A 21236-nucleotide genomic window follows, 5' to 3' on the forward strand; every position below is an offset into this window, starting at 1 on the left:
AGAGTTATATCGCATAGGGTCACCTAGGGGAAACGGGGAAGTTTTCAATGCTAGCCATTAAACTGCAAATAATTCAACAAGTAATCTGCCCACTGTTTGGTGAAATCTGGGTCACACAACCATGCTTTCCCAAACGTGCATGGTTGTGGTTGGAAGGGATCACCATGTTTTGCAAGCAACATTGAAAAAAAAAAAGGGGAGGTGGGGGCGGCTTCCACTTTGTCTCCCTCCCCACCCAACCCAAGCCCAATGCCGCTTTTGTAAAAAACAAACTATTTGGAAGGGTTTACATTGGTGCCTGTCCTCAAGCACCATCCAGGTTGCTAGGGGAAAGGGGGCTTTTCTCAAGTTCCAAGGATGTCTTCACAAAAGCAGCAGCACAAGACCTCTCGCCCATGCCTTGTGGCCTTACTCACCATGGCTCTTGCAGTAGCCAGTGGTTGTGATTACATTGTGGCTTGCAGTGAAGTGTATTGAGGGGTGATTTTTTTTAATAAAAAAAATGAACCTTGCACCAGAAAAAATGAACTGTCAGTGCTACCCTTGTGCTTTGCATTCCTTGCAGCTGAAACCTTGTCGGTCGGCGCATCCTCCGCACTGGGACAGAGACTTTCCTAGAGTAGAAGACAGAAAAAGAAGACTTGGGAGGACATGTTCAATGAGTTAATGAATGCCTCCAAGAGTGACAAGACAGAGCTCAGCGCATGGAGGATTACACTGTCCGAGAACCTGGACATAGACAGGGAAGACAGGAGAGCATGCACAGAACAAGAGTGTGCCACGCAGGAAGAGATGCTGCAGATTATGAAGGAGCAATCAGATATGTTGAGATATCTGGTTGAGGTTCAAGAAAGGCAGCTGGATGCTAGAGTCCCTTTGCAGCCTATGCTGAACCTGCTGCCATCTTCGCCCGGTTCTACATCATCCTCCCACAAACGTCCTTTGAGGTAGTGGGGGGAAGAGAAGGGAATTCGGTATCCCTTGCACTCAACACCAGAGGAGGCTACAAGGACTAGAAGGCACCCATTCCCACACCTTTGCTTGTTATTACAGTGCATCTGTAAGCAAGCTTTCCTTGTTTCTCCCTCCACAGTGTTATCAGCCCTTTTGCCCCAGGTTATCTTACTTTTCTTTGCTGTCTCTGTGTGTTTGTGAGCATAATAAAATTTAATAGATTGAGGAGAAAAGGCTCTTTATTCATTCAACACATGGTGCTTGGTGGGTGTGGAGTTTACAGGTCAGAAAATACAACGGAGGGGACAGTTTGGTAAGGAACAACACAGATAAGTGTCACATTGCTCTGGCTCATTGCTGAAACTGGCATGCAAAGCCTCATGGAGATGCAGAGCTCCTTGATGTGCTCTTCTTATTGCCCTGGTGTCTGGCTGCTCAAAATTGGCTGCCAGGCAGTCTGCCTCAACCCCCCACCCTGGCAGAAACTTTTCTCCCTTTGTTTCACAGATATGATAGAGCACACAGCAGGCAGCAATAACAATGGAGATATTGCTTTCACTGAGATCTAACCTAGTAAGCAAACTGTGCCAGCAGCCTTTTAAACATCCAAAGGCACATTCTACCACCATTCCGCACTTGCTCAGCCTATGGTTGAACCGGTCCTTACTGCTGTCCAGGCTGCCTGTATATGGCTTCATGAGCCAGGGGAGCAAGGGGTAGGTTGGCTCTCCCAGGATCACGATTGGCATTTCAATATCACCAATGGTTATTTTGCAGTCTGGAAAGGAAGTCCCTGCTTGTTCCTAAAGATGCATGCGTCACGTACCGTTCCCGACCATCCCATGTTGATGTCAGTGAAATGGCCCCAGTGATCCGCCAGCACTTGCAACAACATTGAGAAATACTCCTTTCAGTTTATGTACTCTTTGGCAAGGTGGTCTGGTGCCAAGATAGGGATATGCATTCCATCTATCTCCCCACTGCAGTTAGGGAACACCCATCATGGAAAAAAAATTCTCTATGTCCTGCATATTGCCCAGAGTCACTACCCTTCTTAGCAGAAGTCTGTTAATGGCCCTGCAAACTTCTATCACAACAGATCGTACGGTAGATTTATTCAGTCTGAATTAATTCCTCACTGACCAGTAGCAGTCTGACATTGCAAGCTTCCACAGAGCTACCGCCACCCGCTTCTCCACTGTCAGAGCAGCTCTCACTTTAGTATTGCTGTGCTTCAGGGCTGGGGAAAGCTCTTCACACAGTTCCTGGAAAGTGGCCTTATGCATTCAAAAGTTCTGCAGTCACTGCTCGTCATCCCATAGCTGCATAACGATGGGGTACCACTAGTCAGTGCTTGTTTCCTGGGCCCCAAAACAGCGCTCAACCATGTCAAGGTGATGCGTGACTGTCACTAGCAACTGTGAATTGCTCCACTCTATGTCTTCCAGCAGGGCTGCTTGCATGGCATCACATTGTTCCGTGTAGTGGCTCCTGTATCGGCTGTGTAAATATTGCAGGATAAGACGTGAGGTGTTTGTAATGCTCACAATAACAGTGTAAAGCTGAGCAGGGTCCATGCTTATCGTGCTATGGCGTCCACGTGGGTAACCCAGGCTTATGAAAAAAAGGTGTGAAAAAGGCTTGGTTTGTTTGCTGTTGATTTCAGGGAGGGAGGGAGATAAGTGCATCATGGCATGCTAATGCCATGTTCCCATAACCACCCACACCAATGTTTTGGTCCCATAAGGCATTGCAAGCCCAACCCAAAATTCCATTCGGCTATGTGCACTGTGGGATAGCTACCCACAGAGCAGTACTCAGTGCATAGATGCAAGCCCTGCTAGTGAGGATGCACTTTGCCAACACAATGAGTGTAGTGTGGACACGCAAGATCGACTTTCTTAAATCGGAGGCTTGATGTCGACTTATTTGAAGTCGACTTAACTTTGTAGTGTAGACATGGCCTAAGGCTATGTCTGTACTACAGACCTTACAGCAGCGCAGCTGCAGCACTGTAAGGCCTCTTGTGTAGCCGCTCTATGCCAGTGGGAAAGCTCTCTCTCACCGGCATAATCAACTCTCCCCTCGAAACGAATGGCGGTAGCTCCCGCAACATTGTGCTATCCACACCAGCGCTTTTGTTGGTGAAACTTATGTCGGTCGGGGGGGGGGGGTGTTTTTTCACACCCCCTGATTGACAAAAGTTTTGCTGACATGAGTGCTAGTGTAGACAAAGCCTAAGATCTTGATGAAAAAAGAGCAAGTCTTCAAAATTGGTCACAAAAAAAATGAGCCACAGAAACATCAGGAAATTTGAATGGTTCCACGTGTAAAAGCCAGCAAAGCTGTTGAACTGCAGGGCAATGTTCAAAAGGAACTGACAATTAGATGATCTCTTACTAAATTACATTTTTTTTATCCCCAGAAGTGAGAGCAGAGTGTTATCCAAGGCTGGATGACTGGAAAAGAGGAAAGATGAAGTTACAAAAGCTCTTAGCTTTCCAACGGAAAATAGAGATTTTCACCTCTGAATCAGTTTCAATACGACCTATATTTAGAGACAGCAAATTGATCCCATCTGATGACTCTTGGGTGTCTCAGGTGGCTGATGTGAAATGAGCAGGTCTCAGTCCAGTTCTTAGAGGACAAGTGTATGCCTTTAAAGCTACCGTCATCCTTGCTAGCCATCTCAGCAGAGGCCCAGGATTGAATGGACACTGCGATTCTCTTATCCTGCAGATCAGGAAACCCGTTCACAGGATGAAGTAGAGAAACTTACATTTCTGTCTGTTGCACATGGAGAAGGACAGAGAAAATATTGTTTAAACCCCTCCCTCCAATGTGCACAGCACCCATCTCAATGCATTCAGAGATAATACAGTGATAGTACTTGCCACTTGTAGATTGTCTTCCACCTTAAGGCATTTAGAATCATTAATATTATCCTCAACTCCGTAAAATAGGTGAGCACTATTACCCCACTTTACAGATTGGGAAACCGAGACACGTAGAAACTAAAGCCCCACTCCTGCAAAGATTTACAAATATGCGTAACTTTAGGCATTGTGTCCCATTGCCTTCAGTTGGACTACTCACTGTGCATAAAGTTAAGTACCTAAGTCTTTGCAGAATTGGAGACTAACTGACTTACTTAAGCTCACGCAGGAAATTTGTGGCAGAGTCTGTCAGTCCTGCCTCCAAATCATGTGCTTTCACTGCAGAAGTTGTATCCTCTAGAAGTAAAACTAGGACAAAGGGGTTGAAGCCTTTTCCCTCTTGAAAATTAAAAGAACTGAGCAGTAACTGATCGTGTTGTGTGCAGATGTGATAGGCTGAACCCCAAAAGAGTGCTTTTTCTTGCAGGTTAATTTTGTTTTTCCCGATATCAGTCTGAGAGACTGAGCCACCAGCTCATCAAAGGCAATACTTTTAAAAAGGTTTTTCATACATATTTTAAATGATTCATAGCTTTTACCTACCACAGAGAAGAGCCCTGGTGAGGAAAGAACAAAAACAAGCTAAAAGAACATTTTATTTTTGGAGTGATTTTGCTTTATTATATGGTTTACAAAGCTGGTGGAGAGAAGGCAGTAAAAGATAACTTAATTCTTAACCTTCCATTAGGTTTATATGAGAAGGCATGTCCTCACCCACATGCACTGAAGTATCTTGAAATGTTCAATAACATTTACAAAAAACTCCCCTGCAGGCATAGTGAAAAATGGTCCCCTAGTCATCATGGGGGGAATCAAGTATTTGTTCCATATTACTCACTGAAATGAAAGTAGCAGGAGGGAAATAAGTACAGTCACAACAGCTGTGTGTGTGAGTGCACCTGTAGAGAGATGTCAAAAAATGAATTTTTTATTTTATTTTTATAACTGGAGTTCAGTAGGAAATAGTTCAGGGAAAAGATGTGGTTATCTCTGCCAACTGTAAGGATAGCGGCTGAAATGTACTGTACGAAAAAGGAAGACATCCCACAACTCTTGCCCATGTCCATCTATTGGAAGAAAGGAAACTGGACACTCACACCCAGGGTCCCAATATACTTATCTATTTAATATTTATATGGTTCAACAATATGTGCTTTATGTAACAGTAATTTTGCTCTCCATCCAGTCCTGAATCACTAAAATAAATCCCATAGATCTCCAAGTGGTCAGATGCTGGAAGAATATGGAGTCCAGGCTGGAAGAGTAATGTAAAGCTTACAAATAAAAACACGCAGTCATGTTTCCTCATGGAAAGTGACGGGGCAGACGGGAAGTTCTGGTTGTGGTATGAAAAGAGCAAGGGGAAAAAAAGTCCAGATAACTCATAGGGAGATAAACTTTTCTTTGTAACTTTTTATTCTACATCTGACAGGAGGAACAAGTACTGTGGGAAACCAACACATCAACTAACAATGAGTGGGTCAGAGCAGATGTGCAGGTGCCAGCAAATCTGAAAAAATTAAAGGTATGAGTGAAAAAGGCAAGCACTTGTCTTCTGAAAATGCATAATTTTTGTTATTGTTTTTAAAGCTTCTTGGAAACTAAGATAACTTACTAAAATCATGTTTATTCTCAATGGCTCTCTGATTTTTATTGACTGGGTGCAACTTAGGCTCTGGTTATAGTTCAACAGAAAACAATCTAACAAAGCACTTCCTACAGCCAGTAGCTTTAATTACAAATGGGTAAAAGATGTATCCCCATACAGTAGTCAGCTTGGCCCTGATTCTTCTCTCACTTCTTACACCATTTAACACCAGTGGAACTCCAGTAATTTCTGTGGAGTTACTTCTGATGAACACCAGTGTCAGTGGGAGGAGATAGCCCCTTTGATTCTTTTGGTTCAAAGAAAAATGCAAATTTTTCCAGTATTTAGTTTTTAAAATCTTCAGTGAATTATTAGGTCTCTCTTCTAATTTTGCTTTAGTAATGTTGTATTTGTTCTGGTATTTTATAAGTAAGGTATTTGCAAACCCCATCAATTAAAAAAAAAACTTCTGGGGAAAGACAGAATATTTGGTTACTGAAAGGTATCTAAACAATCAGTTTCCCTAGTCTTTAGGTGTACTAGAATGAATTCATTTCAGTGAATGAGCAAACCACAATAAACCCTTTACATTGCATAGATTATGTGCCAAGGAAACTATAAAGTAACAAAGCTGAATTTAGCTGAACAAGAACAAGGCTTATGTCCTATGAGTTATTACATAAAAAACAAACAAACAAAACTCCCACATTGAATTTGTACTCAAAAGTTAGGAAATGCCAGAATTAAGGTTGCCTGTACAACCTTATTTTGCCCCCCTTGTGTATACGCATTATCATAGGTGCCAACTCCATGGGTGCTCCTGGGCTGGGGCACTCACATAACAAAATTAGTGTGTGCTTAGCACACACTGGCAGCCAAGCTCCCCCCAGCGCCTCCCACCCACCAGCAGCCCTGCTGAGCTGTTCTGCGGCATGCAGGAGGCGCTGGGAGGGAGGGGCAGGAACGGGGATGGGGTGTGCTCGGGGGAGAGGGCGGGAAGAGGTGGGGCAGGATGGGGTGGGGGTTAGGAGGAGGAGTTGAGTGGGGGCAGGGCCTGGGGTGGAGCAGGGTTTGAGCACTCCCCGCGTAGAGAGGAAGTCAGTGCCTATGTGCATTATGATCGTCTTTAATTTCATGATAACATACAATTTTTTCAGCATAGACCTCTACCTGTGGAGTAACTGGTAGCTCTGAGGCATGGAGGATCTGCATCTTATCAATGAAACTGTTGTAAAAAAAATTAACACGGGCAATACATTTTTCTCTAGCCACACTCTTGGAAGCAGCTGAACCTTTAAAATAAAATTTATTGTGAAGCAGACACCCAGCATGGGAAATTTCAGCCTAAACAGTTTGTTTGGCAAAGATATAAGTAGCTATAATATAAGAGTCTGATAAAGGGCAGCTACCTGCACCATCTATAATAAATCTTTTACATTTTGTGAAAGAAAAATCCCTGTTTTCTTTTGTCAGTTCATATATTTACACACATATTTTAACCAATAACAATTCTCACAGCTTGTGTTTGAAGGAACTATTCAGAGCAGGACAGGGTTTATCTGTCTGGATAACCTCCAGTTCTCAGACTGGGCAACAGAATCACCAGAGCTCTGCTCCCCAGAGGAGTTCACCTGTGCCAATGGCCAGGGTGTTGCCAGTGGATCAGCCTGTGATTACCAGCTGGACTGTTCTGATGGGAGTGATGAAGATCCAACAGCTTTTTGTAAGTGAATTACGTTGTTTTATAAAGAGATGATGCCAAAAAGCACTGTGGTATAGAAGGATAACATTTGTATCATAACCAGAGAAGAACTAGATAGAAAGCTGATAATAATAGTACAGTACCTTATTTATATAGCAGCTTTCATCCAGAAGGTTTGGGCCTAGGATGATTTACAAGATCTTGTAAAAAAAATTTATAACTGATCACACCATCTTTCTTTCCAGGCCCCAGCAGCAAGATTCAGATCCAGATAATAAATTCTAAATAGTTTGGAGGGGCACAGAGATTTGTATGATGTTTGTGTTTCAGACTTATCCCCAATTATTTATATATCTATAAGGTATTTTTTTTTTTAAAATCTGGGTTTAGATTTTGCTCTAATTTCATCTAAAATTTGAATTTTTCTCTAATTTCATCCGTCTGTGACTGAATGAGAGCATGTACGTGTGTGTAATGTGGCAATATAATATTTATATGTACCTTCGCTTGGAGGCTGCCTTTAATTAGCAACTGCTTCAGTTTAGTAGCGGTATCTTAGCCATGACATTTTTAATTGAAGCTTACTTTGCTTAGTAGCCACAATTCCACCATGCAAGCCACAGGAAAGAACGGTAATTAAATTTTATAGACGATGCTCATATTTATGAGCCTGCCTTGGTTTAAAGCTGCATATGGAAGTAATTTTAATGGATGCTCTGGCTTCTAAACGAAGATTATATGGCATACTTATATGTGTGTTGGCTACATTTCTAAACTTCCAAATGTTTGAATTTATTCATGCAGATGACAGATAGGATACTGATAGTTGCATATGTAATGCTGCTTGCAGGTGCAAATCAGAATTTCTGTGCACCTAAAAGTGTAGCCACCTAAAGTTAGGTTGGACTGAGACTGTGGTCAATAAAATTTTCTGTTAAAATTATTTGAAAATAATTAAAAATTATAGATGATTTCCCCCTCTACCTGCCTTGCAGTCTGAATCAATATCTTTTGATCACTTAAACAACCGTGTACATAAGGAAAGTCGTGCTGCTTTATCTCCAATTTAGAACCCAAGCCAGTGCTTATATCTTTGGCATTTCCCTATTTCAAGCCTTACTGGTTCACTTGTGTTGTTTCAGGCTTAATCCTGCCTTCCTGAGGAGGAGGAACAGGGCCCAATGCAGAGTGCGCTATGCATTGTGTATTCCTCAATGCTTTAAGGATCCATTTTTAATCAGATGGACACTTAATGATAACAAGCAGTTGGTTCATGTAAAGTAACTATATAAGAGAATAATGGTATGGATATTATCTTGGAATCCAATAAAAATGCTTTTGAGGCAAAAATTGTTTATGAAAGTGAATAAAGCCCTTCTCAGTGAGGACTGATTGTTAAGAACATGTATTATATAAATGAAAAAGCAAAGGTAACTTGCCACAATTACATATAGTTAATGGCTTTCCTTTCATTGCATTTCATATACACTGTTCATAGCTCCTTCTGATTCTGTGTAAGCTAAAAAGCTCATCTCTGGGCTTGTCTACACATTCAGCTCTGCAGCTTTAGTGAAAATACTACTACACTGATGGGAGAGCGTCTCCCTTTGGTGTGGTTAATCCACCTCCATGGGAGGTGGTAGCTATGTGGACGGGAGCTCTCCTATCGATATAGCACTGTCTAGTCTGGGGGTTAGGTTGGTATAACTACATCACTCAGGAGTGTGAATTTTTCACACGCCCCCCCTCTTCCCGAGCGACGTACTTATACCAATGTAAGTTTGTAGTGTAAGCCTGGCCTCTTTCACCAACAGAGATTGGTCCAGAAAAAGATGTTACCTCTTCCACCTTGTCTCTCATTTTCAGAGTAGTCATAAAACTGACCTCATCAAGTGCATTTGAGTGCATTACATTTTTTACATGAATTTCTAAACAAAATTCCTACTCAGCACATTGGTACATATTTTAGCATCTATTCTTGGACACATTTATCCTCAGTATTTTCCTTCCGATGAAGGACTCTCATGGGACTCTGCTGGCAGTTCTCCATTCTGAATGAATACAGAGGCAGCCAACTGTTACCTAGTGATTTACAGGATATTTCCTGTTCTTTCAAGTTTTCTTTTAATGCAATTGCTTCTTTATAATAGGAGGGAAGGACATAATGTTTTCCTTCATTGAAGCTAACTTGACACAAATGATATAAAAATATAAATTATTACTGTATGAAATAGGTAAGTTTTTATTGTACTTCTATATAACTATTAGTTCAGAGGTGCAATACAGTTCTTCATATACCTAAAATGCATTTCTTCTTCTAAACTTCTGAAAAATAAGGGCCTGATCCTGCAAACACTTGTGCATGTGAATAATTTTACTCATGTGAGTAGTCCCATTGAAATCAACCTAATCATGTGAGTAAGTTACTAAGGCACATGTTTGCAGGTTCAGGTTCTACATTTTAAAAAATTCCTCTTTGCATAGGTCCTTTTCAAAACTATTCCTAAATTTCCCATTTCACGATGGGTGCCAATAAATGAATGGATCACAATTCATTCATTCATAAATAAAAAACATGCATTCAGCATTTAGAAAACTAACTTGAAGGATGGGTAACATTATAGTGATATTTTTAAATTTTTGTCCACCTAATATGAAAGATCTTCTGCAAATGCCATACTAGCTAATGAAGCAAACTTTTTTGTATGGAATTCAGATACCACATTAGGTTAGACTATACTGTTATATGTTATGAACATTACAAACAAGTTAGACTCGGTATTCCTACTACTTGCAGGAACTCTGTAAAGCACCTGTTGACCTGAACAACTACACTGTGACATTTCCACATTATGATACTTCTGGAAATGTCACTTATATCCACCAATCAACATTCATAGAGCTACAACATCATTATGAGGAGTAACTTTCTGTAACTGTTTCCAAAAAATAAACAGTACCTATTGCTGTTTGGAAACTCTGGTGAGAAGCCCCTTAAGACCACTCATATTGAGGAGAAGTTTAATTCTTCTGAAGTCACCTGCTCTATCTCTAGATATTAGACGTTGTTAGGCTCAGTGAAGGTGTAAATCATTGAGTAGAAAATACTCTAAAGTCAGGCAATTATTTGGATAATTTTGGAAATATACACATTTTGCTGCAGAATACCAATTTGTATTTGTAAATACTTGAAAAGTTTTAAAGTTGAAATTTTAAAGATTAACTTTTAAAAGATTAAAGTATATACATATTTATTGTGCTGGGGAGTTTAAAGTGGGTGGATGGTTTTCTTGATCCTGAATATTTATTTTAGTACATGTTTATACCTTCTATGTGAGACACATTAATTTTCAGGGCATGCTAACATCTGTCCATCAGGTCTTAATCTGTGTAATGTTTGTGAATTGTAGATCGAGCAGCATACAAGATTTTTTTTTCATGGATTTCTTCATTGTATATATAGTGTAGTACAAGCTTTGTGTTTCAACTGTTTTATAGAATGACTTTTTGAATGCATAGTTGCACAAGGATTTCATTTATGGAAAAAAATGTTCACAAAGCATTAACTTGTTTTGTGAAGCTCAGAATGTTTGATTAAATGTATGTGTAGTGTAGTTGTAGCCTTGTTGGTCCCAGGATATTAGAGAGACAAGTGGATGAGGTAATATTTTTTGTATTAGACCAACTTCTGAGGGTGAGAGAGACAAGCTTTTGAGCAACAGAGAGACACTGTGACCCATATCTCTGCATTAAACTTGCCAATGGACCTAAGCAGGGGTGAAAGTAATGTAAAGGACTTAACAGTATGCAGGGCAGCGGGGTTCTGGGCAAGGTGGGGGAGGCGGCTCTGGGCCCCCAGAAGGGGCGGGTCCTCAGGCGGAAGGGCAGGGCCAGATTCCCTCAGCCAGCCCTTCAGCACTGCCTGGCCCGCGCCACCTGGGGCTCCAGCAGCAATTTAAAGGGCCCAGGGCTCCGGTTGCTGCCAGGAGCCCCAGCCCTTTTAAATCACCAGGCCCTGGGGCAGCTGACCCTTTCCCCCCCGCTGTCAGTGGCTCTGCCGATACACGGCTTAAATCGCTGCCTTGGCAGCACTTTAACGTTGGCTGTGTACTGGCCCGTACCGGCGGCCACTTTCTTACTGGTACACCGTATCAGCCTGTACCGCTTTACTTTCACCTCTGGACCTAAGCACACATTAAATAAAAAGGGAGTTAAGATAGAACCTTCTGGAATTCTACCTGAGGTGGTTTTTCTGTCATTCTGTAAAATATTTAGTCAGCATTAGCGCTGTCTTGATTCCCTATAGACTCTTAAAAAAGGGAATCTATATCCAGATTTAAAATCCAAGCAGAAGACCGCCAGTGTAGTAGAAAGAAAGAGCTTGAAGCATGGGCCTGGTGCCTGGGGCCTGAACTAAAGTCAGCAAAAGTTATGCTATGAGCAACAGTTAGGCCATGTCAAAAGCAGATGCTTGCCTGCAAGCCAGTGTCCGGTACACAACTTAGCACCAGTATTGCTAGCATTACTAAAACACACTGAATATGTAAAGACATTCCACCAGGCCAGCACAAGAACACCCCAACCTAGCACATGATAAAATGATTTGACAAAAATGATGAATAGTAATATTTTGTCTAAAACCTCAGGAGTGAAAGTACAAAGACAGGTGGTGAATAGGAATGTTTTGTCTGTAACATCAGGAGGAAAGTACAAGGGGAGGTAACAATAATGTCATAAAATGCATAAGGTAATACGTAAGCTGTTGATCCTAGATTGTTTGTCTATAAATGTTGGAATACCTCGCCTTAACCCTTCTTCCAGCTTAGGGGGCAGTGGAAAGTCCCGCCACTGACTGAGCTGCATCCATTGTCATGGGCACATATGTCGTAGTATCCTTGTAGAGTCTGCCGGGTGCTATTACCATGCTTTGTTGATGACAAACCTGGCCAGGCGCCTTTGCTACTTAAGTCTTGTGGTCATTGGCAGGTCGATTGAGGTCTGCTGTGCCAACTATCTGCGCAGAGCTGGGGCAGCACACAAAAAACACACACACACAGCCAAACATCTAACAACACCTATGTAATTAAACAGGGATTTTAGGTTTGGACAGGTCTGTCCCTTACAAGAGGAGACTTCTGGCTAATGTATAAAGATTCTAACACTTGGATAATGCTATACAAATAGTAATATCCTTGCACAGTCGCTTACTATGGAAGGTCTTTTTGATTAGTATCGTGTAACCCATACACTGTGAGCTTGTCCACATGGACATTAGTGCATGGCAAGTCAGGGTGTGAATGTACGGTGCACTAGCCTGCTGTTCACTAAGTTGTCATGTAGACCCTGTTACCACACTCAACTTGTGTAGTGTACTTGAGCTGCTGCTGTTAGCAGTTGGTCCAAGTGCACTATGGTACTCTTAGTGTGTTGTAGCAGGGTCCACATGGCCAGTTATTGTGTGGCAAACTGGTATGCTATAGATTTAAACTCCGGCTTGCTGTGCACTAGCTGACTGTGTAGACAAGTCCACAGTTTCTCATGCAGTAGATCTTTGCCAGGGTTTGGAGGAGGAGGGAGGGGGGAGGCAGAGGAAATAGATATTTGTTTAAGTAAAGCAAATCTAAATGCATTCTTCATTTTTTTTCATACTGCCTACATCAAATGACTGCCTAAGTAAGCATAATGCCTAGGGATCTGGGTATTTAATTAGTACACAGCAAGATAGCTTAAACTGGATAGCAATTTGCAAACTCTACTTTAGTGTATTAGCAATTGAAGTCTAATTAACAAGATACCTTGTCAAAAACCTAAGCATTTCTTAATTAGATAAATTTAATAATATAAGTACCATCTTTAACTAATATACTATAGCAAATGGGTACCAGTGTATTAGATTAAAATTAAATGTGCATTGTAGATCTAATTCAGTGGTACTGATTGAAGTGTTTTGTTTCTTAGCATAGGACTTATCAATAGTTGGGAGAGCCTTTGTCTGCGTAGTGTGAGGAATCTTATTGCTGAGTCATGTGAGCAGAGCAGTATTCTATTTTATGTTAGCAAATTGTGAAAAGCAGAGCACTAAATGTAGTCTGGAATGATAGTTGCATGATGTAATAAATGCTTTTGGATCTTTGTCACAGCTGTGTACAATCCCTATGGTACTTTCCACAACTGTGATAAATGCCCTAAAGGATTTAGAAAGGTATAATACATTTCCAGGTTGTTGTTCTGTGCTTGAGAAGAAAACTTTGATAATGTATTATACTAATAAATTATTTAATTTGGCTATAATTCCGGAGATAGTGCCTTCTTTGAGTTAAGTAGAAAATTGAGAGAGTGCAATGTTGTTATACAGCCAGTGTTGGTCTAATCTGAAGCCATTCAGACAACTTGATTGCAGTTTAATTGCCTTGTATGTTTTGGGTAAAATTTTCTGAAGTGTCTAAGTGATTAAGGAGCCTAAATCCCATTTTCAAAAGTGACTTAAGCACTTAGGCCTTAAGTTCCATTGACTTTCAATGAACATTTTACCATACATTCTTAATGAGCTTTCTCCTGTAAAAAGTTTTCCTTTTTAGTGATTTCAGGAAGTATTTGTAACTACTTGCAAATGAATCACCTGTTGACAGAACTCCATTAAGATTTCACCGTTAAAATCAAGAACTTCTTAATTAATACAGGCTTTTCTTCTTAGAATTACGTGTATCACAACTGAGGATGGACAAACCTGTTTAGCATGTTACATACACTTTTAGAACATTGGTGATTCCCCCTGCCTCCCCCCAGAAAAGTGATTCATATTGCAATAAACATACCATTAGTTCTTTTTTTTTAAAATAGGGCAGACTAGTTTACACTTGAGGAGAATAAGAGTGACAATTCCAGCATAAAACTGTTATATATGATTTTCCTTATTTTTCTGCTTACAATAGCAAATTATACTACGTGTAACTTTGAGTCTGATTTTTGTGGCTGGAAGCCAATAAACACAGAAGATGCTAAGTGGAATATAGTAAAAGGAGAGACTTCCAATGACACAAAACTTCCTAACCGAGACCATACAACCAACAGTGAACACGGTGAGCTTCTCTTGCATAGTTTCCCTTCTAAAAGTGAATTTTAATGCTTATGAATGATGCCTGACTGACAGACAGCACTGGAGACTAAAAACTACACAATATATGTAACATGGATAGCATCCGTACAAGCTTATTCCCTCTGTCCCCTTAATGTTCCTCAGTTGTGCTCTTCCTGAGAAGTCCCCAGAGAAGTCTCTGGAGTTTAGTTTCTATGCCTATACCATGATTAATTTCTTTGAGACAGCCAGTGAGGTGCTAATTAATGCTGGTTGTAATGTTGGTTTCGATTTCTTGAGCTCTTGCTCATTGGACAGAGACAGCCAACTTCTTTCATGTATAGTTACAGTAAACCACCATTATATCCAGTATTCAGACAGAGCCTATTATTTTAGTTATTTCTCAAGTAAATTTTCCACTGAAGCCAGGACTGAATCCACAGTAAATAATTTAAAGAGTTTTCTTTTTCTACAGTACAGGCACACTGATCACTTCTGCTTGGGACAGGCAGAGCACGTGCAGTATCCTTTGCATTGTTGCTCTACCTCAGTCAGTAGCTCTCTCATTGCTGTTATGCAGTGTGTTCAGCAGAGGAAAAGGAATTTAAATAAAGAAGGCCCATTTGCATTCTTTTGCAAAGTAAAACGCTTTTACAAAGCATTGTGCAATACTGAAAAGTCTTACATAACCTACAGTGTCAAGCGTTCTATGATTGCAGCATTATCAAAATCTAGGATTTATTATGCACTGTCCAGAGGAGAATAGACTAATTCAAAGCCTGACCACCTTTAGGGTGTGCTCCAAGGCCAATTTTGGATAAAGCTTTCCCACTACTATTAAAATGAGTTTTAAAAAATAATATTACATATTAAATACATTAAAACCATGTTAATATTGCAAAAGTCAAGCAATCAATAATTAGGAAAAGCCAGAATTTAGGTCGCCTGTGCCACCTTAATTTGACTCCCTTATGTGTATGCATTATGATACAATCTTTAATGATGTGATCCATACTGTTCTTTCCACAGGATCCATGCCTCTTTCAGGGTACAAGGATGGGCAATGCTCACTTAATGAGCAGCTCTTCAATATTTCATTTTATTCCAAACATTCAGTACGTGGCCCCACACATTATTTCCTGTACTCCATTCAAACCCTGCAGAATTAAGAGGCACAACATAGAACTTACAGCCCAAGAAAAGGATGCTGAGGAGTTTTGAAGCCACCTTTGTGCACTCCTAATCCTGGGGGGCTGGAGGAGTCCCAGGCATAACCTGGTCAGTCTTGGGATCCTGATTAAGTTAAAACAGCCTCCTCAGGCTACCAGATGAGTTGCAGAGCTGCCCATAATTCCTGCCATGCTGTGGCCCCACCTCAACAGATCCCTCCTAACCTCAGCCCCACCCCGACACTCCTTATGGCTGTCCCTCGCCATGCCTGCATGGGGGAGCCTCCCCTGGTTAGATATGAGGATTTTAGGGCCCCTTTACACTACTTTGACCCTTTTAAACAGTGTAAAGGGGCTGGAGTGGGGAGGGGTGAGGATCTCGCTGGTAGTTCTCCATATTTCTTCAGTTCAGCAGGGTAGATTCACTCCTGATTTATGCCCGCTCCTGTCAGCATTTAGCAGGAGATAGGGTGCCTCTGGTTACAGTAATTCTGCCAGCAGGAAGTTATAGAAGTGTGATATGGCCACAATTTCCTTCTGCTGGGGGAGGGGAGCAGCACAGCTAGACCAGTGAGACCAGTGAGTAATGCTGGCTCAGGATAGGATATGTCCTCCACAACCTCTGCTGACAGGGCTACTATGGAGCCTCACCTACAGACTGAAGCTGTGTCCCATGAAGTACCAGTGAAAACACTGCCTGCTTATCAGTGAGGATGGCTTCCCTGATGCTGTGGAGAGTAGCAGGCTTTGTTTGTTCAGGAAGGTGCGCCTGGCACCTCTCTGTACCAAGCTGGGTAAATCTAAACCTGTATATAATTGTGTATGTCATTATTCACTTAGGGCTGGATCCAGCCCTCTGCTCCATTCCCATGGATCACTGGGGAAATGGCTACTGTGCATAATTGTGCCAGCACAGTAACTGATTTTCTAAGATACAAGACGATGAGTGTAATATCAGTGGACAAGAATGAGCCCTTGGTATTACTTTGCATAGACTTTCATGAAAAACTTTTCAGTATTCAATGAAGGCAGCATTGATGGCTCCTAAAATGTGCAGCTTTAGGGGCCCTTGAAGATGTTTATCCTTTCCTACCTTTGTCTTGAGAACATCTGTTGTAGTTCCAGTCCAAAGGCAGTTAGTTTGCCAGAATTCAGATTAGATCTTTAATTAAGCTTTCATCCCCACTAGCACAGACAACAATGTCAAGCCTGCAGACCCCAGGAGAAAATATAGCTTATTTCATTGGTTCACAACATTGTTAACATGCCTAAACACTGCTAGGCTGCCGTGGGAATTTGTTAAGGATAAACTGAATGCTGTACCTAATCTGAGTTTCATTGAATTTTGATTCTAAACACTATTTACACCACTATTTAAAACCAATTAAAGTGTGTCTTTTGGAGCTCCCAGAAGAGGTCTGTATTTTTTTGATCTCTCAGGCTCTCAGCGCTCCTAGTGGTGCACCCTTCCTGCACTTTGAGAACTGGACCCGTTCCGGAAGTGGGATGTGGAGGAGTGGGATAGCTGGGCAGCTGTAGTGCTTGACACAGAGAGAGAGAGAGAGAGGTCTGAAGTTTTCTGTCTGAGGAGGGCAGATGCAAGAAGAACCTCTCTGGAGAAGTGCTGGACCCCAGTATTTGAGCTTTCCTTGCAGATGTCCAGTGTTTGCTCAACAGTGGCCTCTGAGCACTTTCAGGCACAATGATGGGGAGACCTTAGCCTTGACTCCAAACAGCCCAGCTTTTGGGCTTTAGAGTGTTGAGTGCTGCTGGAGTCACTAGTTTCTTCTTCTACAACAGGTCCCCCACCCTTGTACTTAGGACTTCCACATGGAGCCACTGGGAGTGGGGGAGAGAGCACCCTACACTCTCACCCTATCCTTTCAGACTCATACAGGGGCAGCCAAAGTCTGTCCCAAAATTTCCCTAGTGATCTATGAGGCACTAATGGAAGAGAATGCTACTCCACTTGTTAGAATAAATGAAGGTGTTCAATATGCATGAGGAGATCATTAAGGAAAGGCTAGTTCTCTCAGATAAATGTTCACCATTGTGAGACAGTATTTCTAACATTTAATTGATTTTATTTTTCAGGATCATTCATTTATTTTGGAGGATCACTGCAGGCAAACACGAAACCTGTCATGTCCCACCTCGGGAGTCCTATCCTTACTAAGCTGTCCTTTGACTCTGCCCATTGTCAGGTAGCTGTTTGATATGAATTGTGATCACTTCATGTCCTCAAGTGTTGTGTGGTGCTGCTAAATGCTGTTATAGTTGCTGTGGTTGAAAAATTGGCTGTATTTCAGTGGTGGAGCAAGTGATCTTTGGGCCTGCTTCTTTATTCTGGCTAAGATTAATGTATGAGCATGGGGATGGGCTTGCTGGAGGGGTAGAGGGTGGGACACATAAAGTTGTCTCTTTTTCTTGATGTTTGGGAGCTGGCCAGTCTCCAGTCTAGCATAGAGCAACCTCAGACCATTCTACTTTTACACTATGGCTACTCTCCTACAGACTGTGGACAGCCAAGAATAACCCTATCAATTCCCTCGGGAGTTACCTTAGCACACCTCCTACATCACAGATCGGCATAGAACCTTTCTGGCATCTCTCCCCCAGCCAGGAAATCCTCTTACATTGACATCTCCATGGTGGGAATTCCATTACTATCTGTATAAATGTCTCAACACGTTGTGAATCATGCTGAACGTTAACTGGGGAGTGTTCAGTCCCACACCACATATATAAAACACCCTAACATTTTAATTGAAAATAATTTGAGGTGGATGGGTTTTGTATGTTGATCAATGCAGTGTTTGACACACCGTCAGTGTGCACTAAGCACATCATAGTCAATCAACTTGCGCAACCTGGGCTCAATCTTGCAGCTATGCAGGGGAGTACAAGAGCAATTAGCAGTAGGGAGAGGAATGAGCTGGCAAGGAGGACTAGGAAGCCAGCAGTGAGAGAGAAATCAGCAGAGTTGACAGTCAGGAGTTAGGCTGGTAGAAAAATGGAAAAACAATTTTGTGAGAAGTTTTGGAAATTTGAAAGGTTTGAAACTGAACTTTTTTTTTGTTTTGTTTTTTTCTTCCAAATATGATCACAACATATATACTTTTCTTAATGTTTGAAATGTTGTGGTTTCCCCCCCTTTTTGCCACAGAACACAGAAAACATTGTAATAACAATAAATATTGTGCAGGTTTTAGTGGGAGAAGGGAGGGTTTCACCCCCCTCATCCCTAACTTTTCAAAACACTTCAAACTTTTGGGAAATTACAGGGTCACAAAGTTACAATATTTCATTTTTCCTTTTGCCACCGTGTAACTTTTCTAAAGTTGAAAAGTTAGAGTGGAAAAAAAGCAAGTTGTGAAAACCTCCAAAATCCTAAACATCCATCATTCTATTGCATTCACTGGTGAAAAAGTCAAAAAAAAAAAGTGAGAAAATGAAATGTCAAAATTTTGATTTTTTTCAATTTTATGAAAAACAAAATGAAAATTTCGAGATGAAATAAATTTTTTTTTGTTTAGGAATTTTCTGTTTTGAAAAGTTGAAGAATGTCAACAAAAATGAATGGTTTGCAATGGGGTGTTAGGGAGAGAGTCTATTGCTGTCTCCCTTATTTCCCATACTGGAGGAATCCTACCTCAGCTGGATCTAGGGATTTTAGAGCCTGTTTATGCCAATCTAACGCTTTCACCTGTCTAAAAGGGGCTAGAGTGAGCATGAGGATCTCCCCTCTTAATTCTTGCAACTTTACAGAGTGCAGTGAAGAATCAGAAGTCAAATGAAGACCATTCTCTGAGCATCTTTCCCCATGTAATGAAATAAGAGGGCCAGAATGTGGCTGTAAAGCATTGCCAGCATACTGCCCCTGCAGGAACTCCTGGAGGCATTGTGTCTGAGATGGGCAGGGTGTCTCTCAGAGCACAGGGGAAGAGAAGGTGCTGGTTATATCCTTTCGAAGGTTCAGCTTGCACTCCTCCTTGTGTGGGGCCAGCCTGCCGGCTGGTGCTGTGATGGAAGGGGGACCCTGCTCCGCCATCTTCACAAAGTTTGGTATGACAGATGACATTAAACTCACAGAACGCTAACTCCCTTTTATACAAGAACTGGGATTGTGTGCAGCCACTGTACATGGAAGCTCCCAGGACCCTCTCTCCATCCCCACTTTGCACACCAATATGTGGCAAGGCACAAGAGCCCTTCCTTCACCTGCCTTAAATTTTAAAGCCTGCTAATATTTTCAACAAAATGCTAATCCTCTTGCTCCCACCAGTGTTTACAAATCATCCATCTTTAGAGCAGCTTTCCTCCAGAGAGGTAGCAAGTGACAGTATTGCACACCAACATCTTTAGGACATGGTTTAATTTCAGTAGGGAACTAAGGTTGAGCAGTTAGCAGTGAACATTAATTTACAAAATTGTGGAAAGCTTATGAAAGCCCAGCTGGTTTGGTTTCTCCTTTGTGAGACTTTGATCAGAAGCAGATTACTGTTTTGTGGGGCACTGGGCCAGAGAAAATGGGGGCCACTCCCCACCCCTTCCGCCCGCAGTCCCCCCTGCACCCCACCGGTGTTACTGCCGGGGAAATGGGGTCAGGGCACATGTGCTTGCCCTGTTCTGCCCAGGGTCAGGTGAGTGGCAGCTGGCAGAGTGCCCCTGCAGAGGCCCTGCCCCCAGATCAGGAATTCAACGTGAGAGTACCCTGTGACTAAAAGGCCATGATATAAGACTGACAGACCCACATGTGGAAGGCTTTGCCATGGGGTAGCTGAGCGAAGGTCTTGCTTATACATTGTGTTGGTCTTTCTCTGTTAATAAATGAGACCCTCCGAAGGGGGGGGGGGGGGGTCTTTAGTAACTGAAGACATGCTTGGACTTATTTAGACCCTGGGGGAGAGGAAATCAAGGCAGAACTCATCCAGATCTCCACTTTTGACAGCAAGGGGGCATAGAGGGATGGCCTTCACCATGACAGTCCCTGAACACAGTGGGAACAAACAACAGTCAGTTTCCTTGCTTGCTGTTTCCCAGACTGTCTTTCTAGTTATTGCTCTGCTCAAAAAAAGCGCTCTCTCTCTTAGTTTCCTCCCAAGGCTGCATTCACACTGCTTCTCCTCCTGTCTGCTTGCATTCTGGTCCTGTCTGCTGCTGATACACATAGCTGCAACTAAAGCTGCCCCAGACCCTGTATACTCAACAAGTCCCAGAGAAAACCTTCTTATTGTCCCTAAGTTAGTTTTAGCTCAGGCCTTCCTGTGCAGCCCAACGCCTTAGGCGGTGACGTCTATTAATTCAGCTGTCTTACTCAGAAAGGGGCTTAATTGTTTCTTCCACTTAGGCGATGTCTACACTACAGACTTCTGCCAGCATGGTTGTGCTGGTCAGGGGTGTCATGAGATGTGATCCCTGACAGACATAGCTATGCTGGCAAAAGCTCCTTGTGTAGATACAGCTTACGTCGGCAAAATTGTATTTCTGCTGGTATATCTTATTTTGTTTGGGAGAACTGGAATAAGCTCTACAGGTGAAAGTTCAGTTTTGCCAGTATAAGCGGTGTCCATACTAAGAGCACTTTGCTGGTGTGGTATACCAACATAGCTATACTGGCAGAGTGCTCCTAGTGTAGACCTGGCCTTAGCCTGAATGAAAGATGGTTACCCCACCCATCAGCTTCAGTGAGATCCGTGATTGCCTATAGATCAAAGACAGACTTGCTGGCAGCCCCCAACCCTCTCCAGTACAAGAGTGCTATGTAGTAGTTAACCTAAAATGGTTTGAGTTCTTTACATCTTTTTGCTTA

The 21236-nt window shown here is 42.0% G+C and overlaps 1 protein-coding gene across 1 annotated transcript in view; it reads left to right on the forward strand.

Moving 5' to 3' along the window:
- MALRD1 (MAM and LDL receptor class A domain containing 1) overlaps window positions 1-21236 on the forward strand; it is a 528588-nt gene that overhangs the window by 137773 nt on the left and 369579 nt on the right. Inside the window, exons 9-11 of the mRNA XM_026649425.1 lie at window positions 5323-5415; window positions 6997-7201; window positions 14113-14259. Coding sequence (XP_026505210.1) covers window positions 5323-5415; window positions 6997-7201; window positions 14113-14259 — 445 coding nt within the window. The remainder of the gene's footprint in view (window positions 1-5322; window positions 5416-6996; window positions 7202-14112; window positions 14260-21236) is intronic.

This window comes from Terrapene carolina, unplaced genomic scaffold (assembly GCF_002925995.2).
Source record: "Terrapene carolina triunguis isolate 2854851 unplaced genomic scaffold, T_m_triunguis-2.0 Scaffold84, whole genome shotgun sequence".
Lineage (NCBI taxonomy): Eukaryota > Metazoa > Chordata > Testudines > Emydidae > Terrapene > Terrapene triunguis.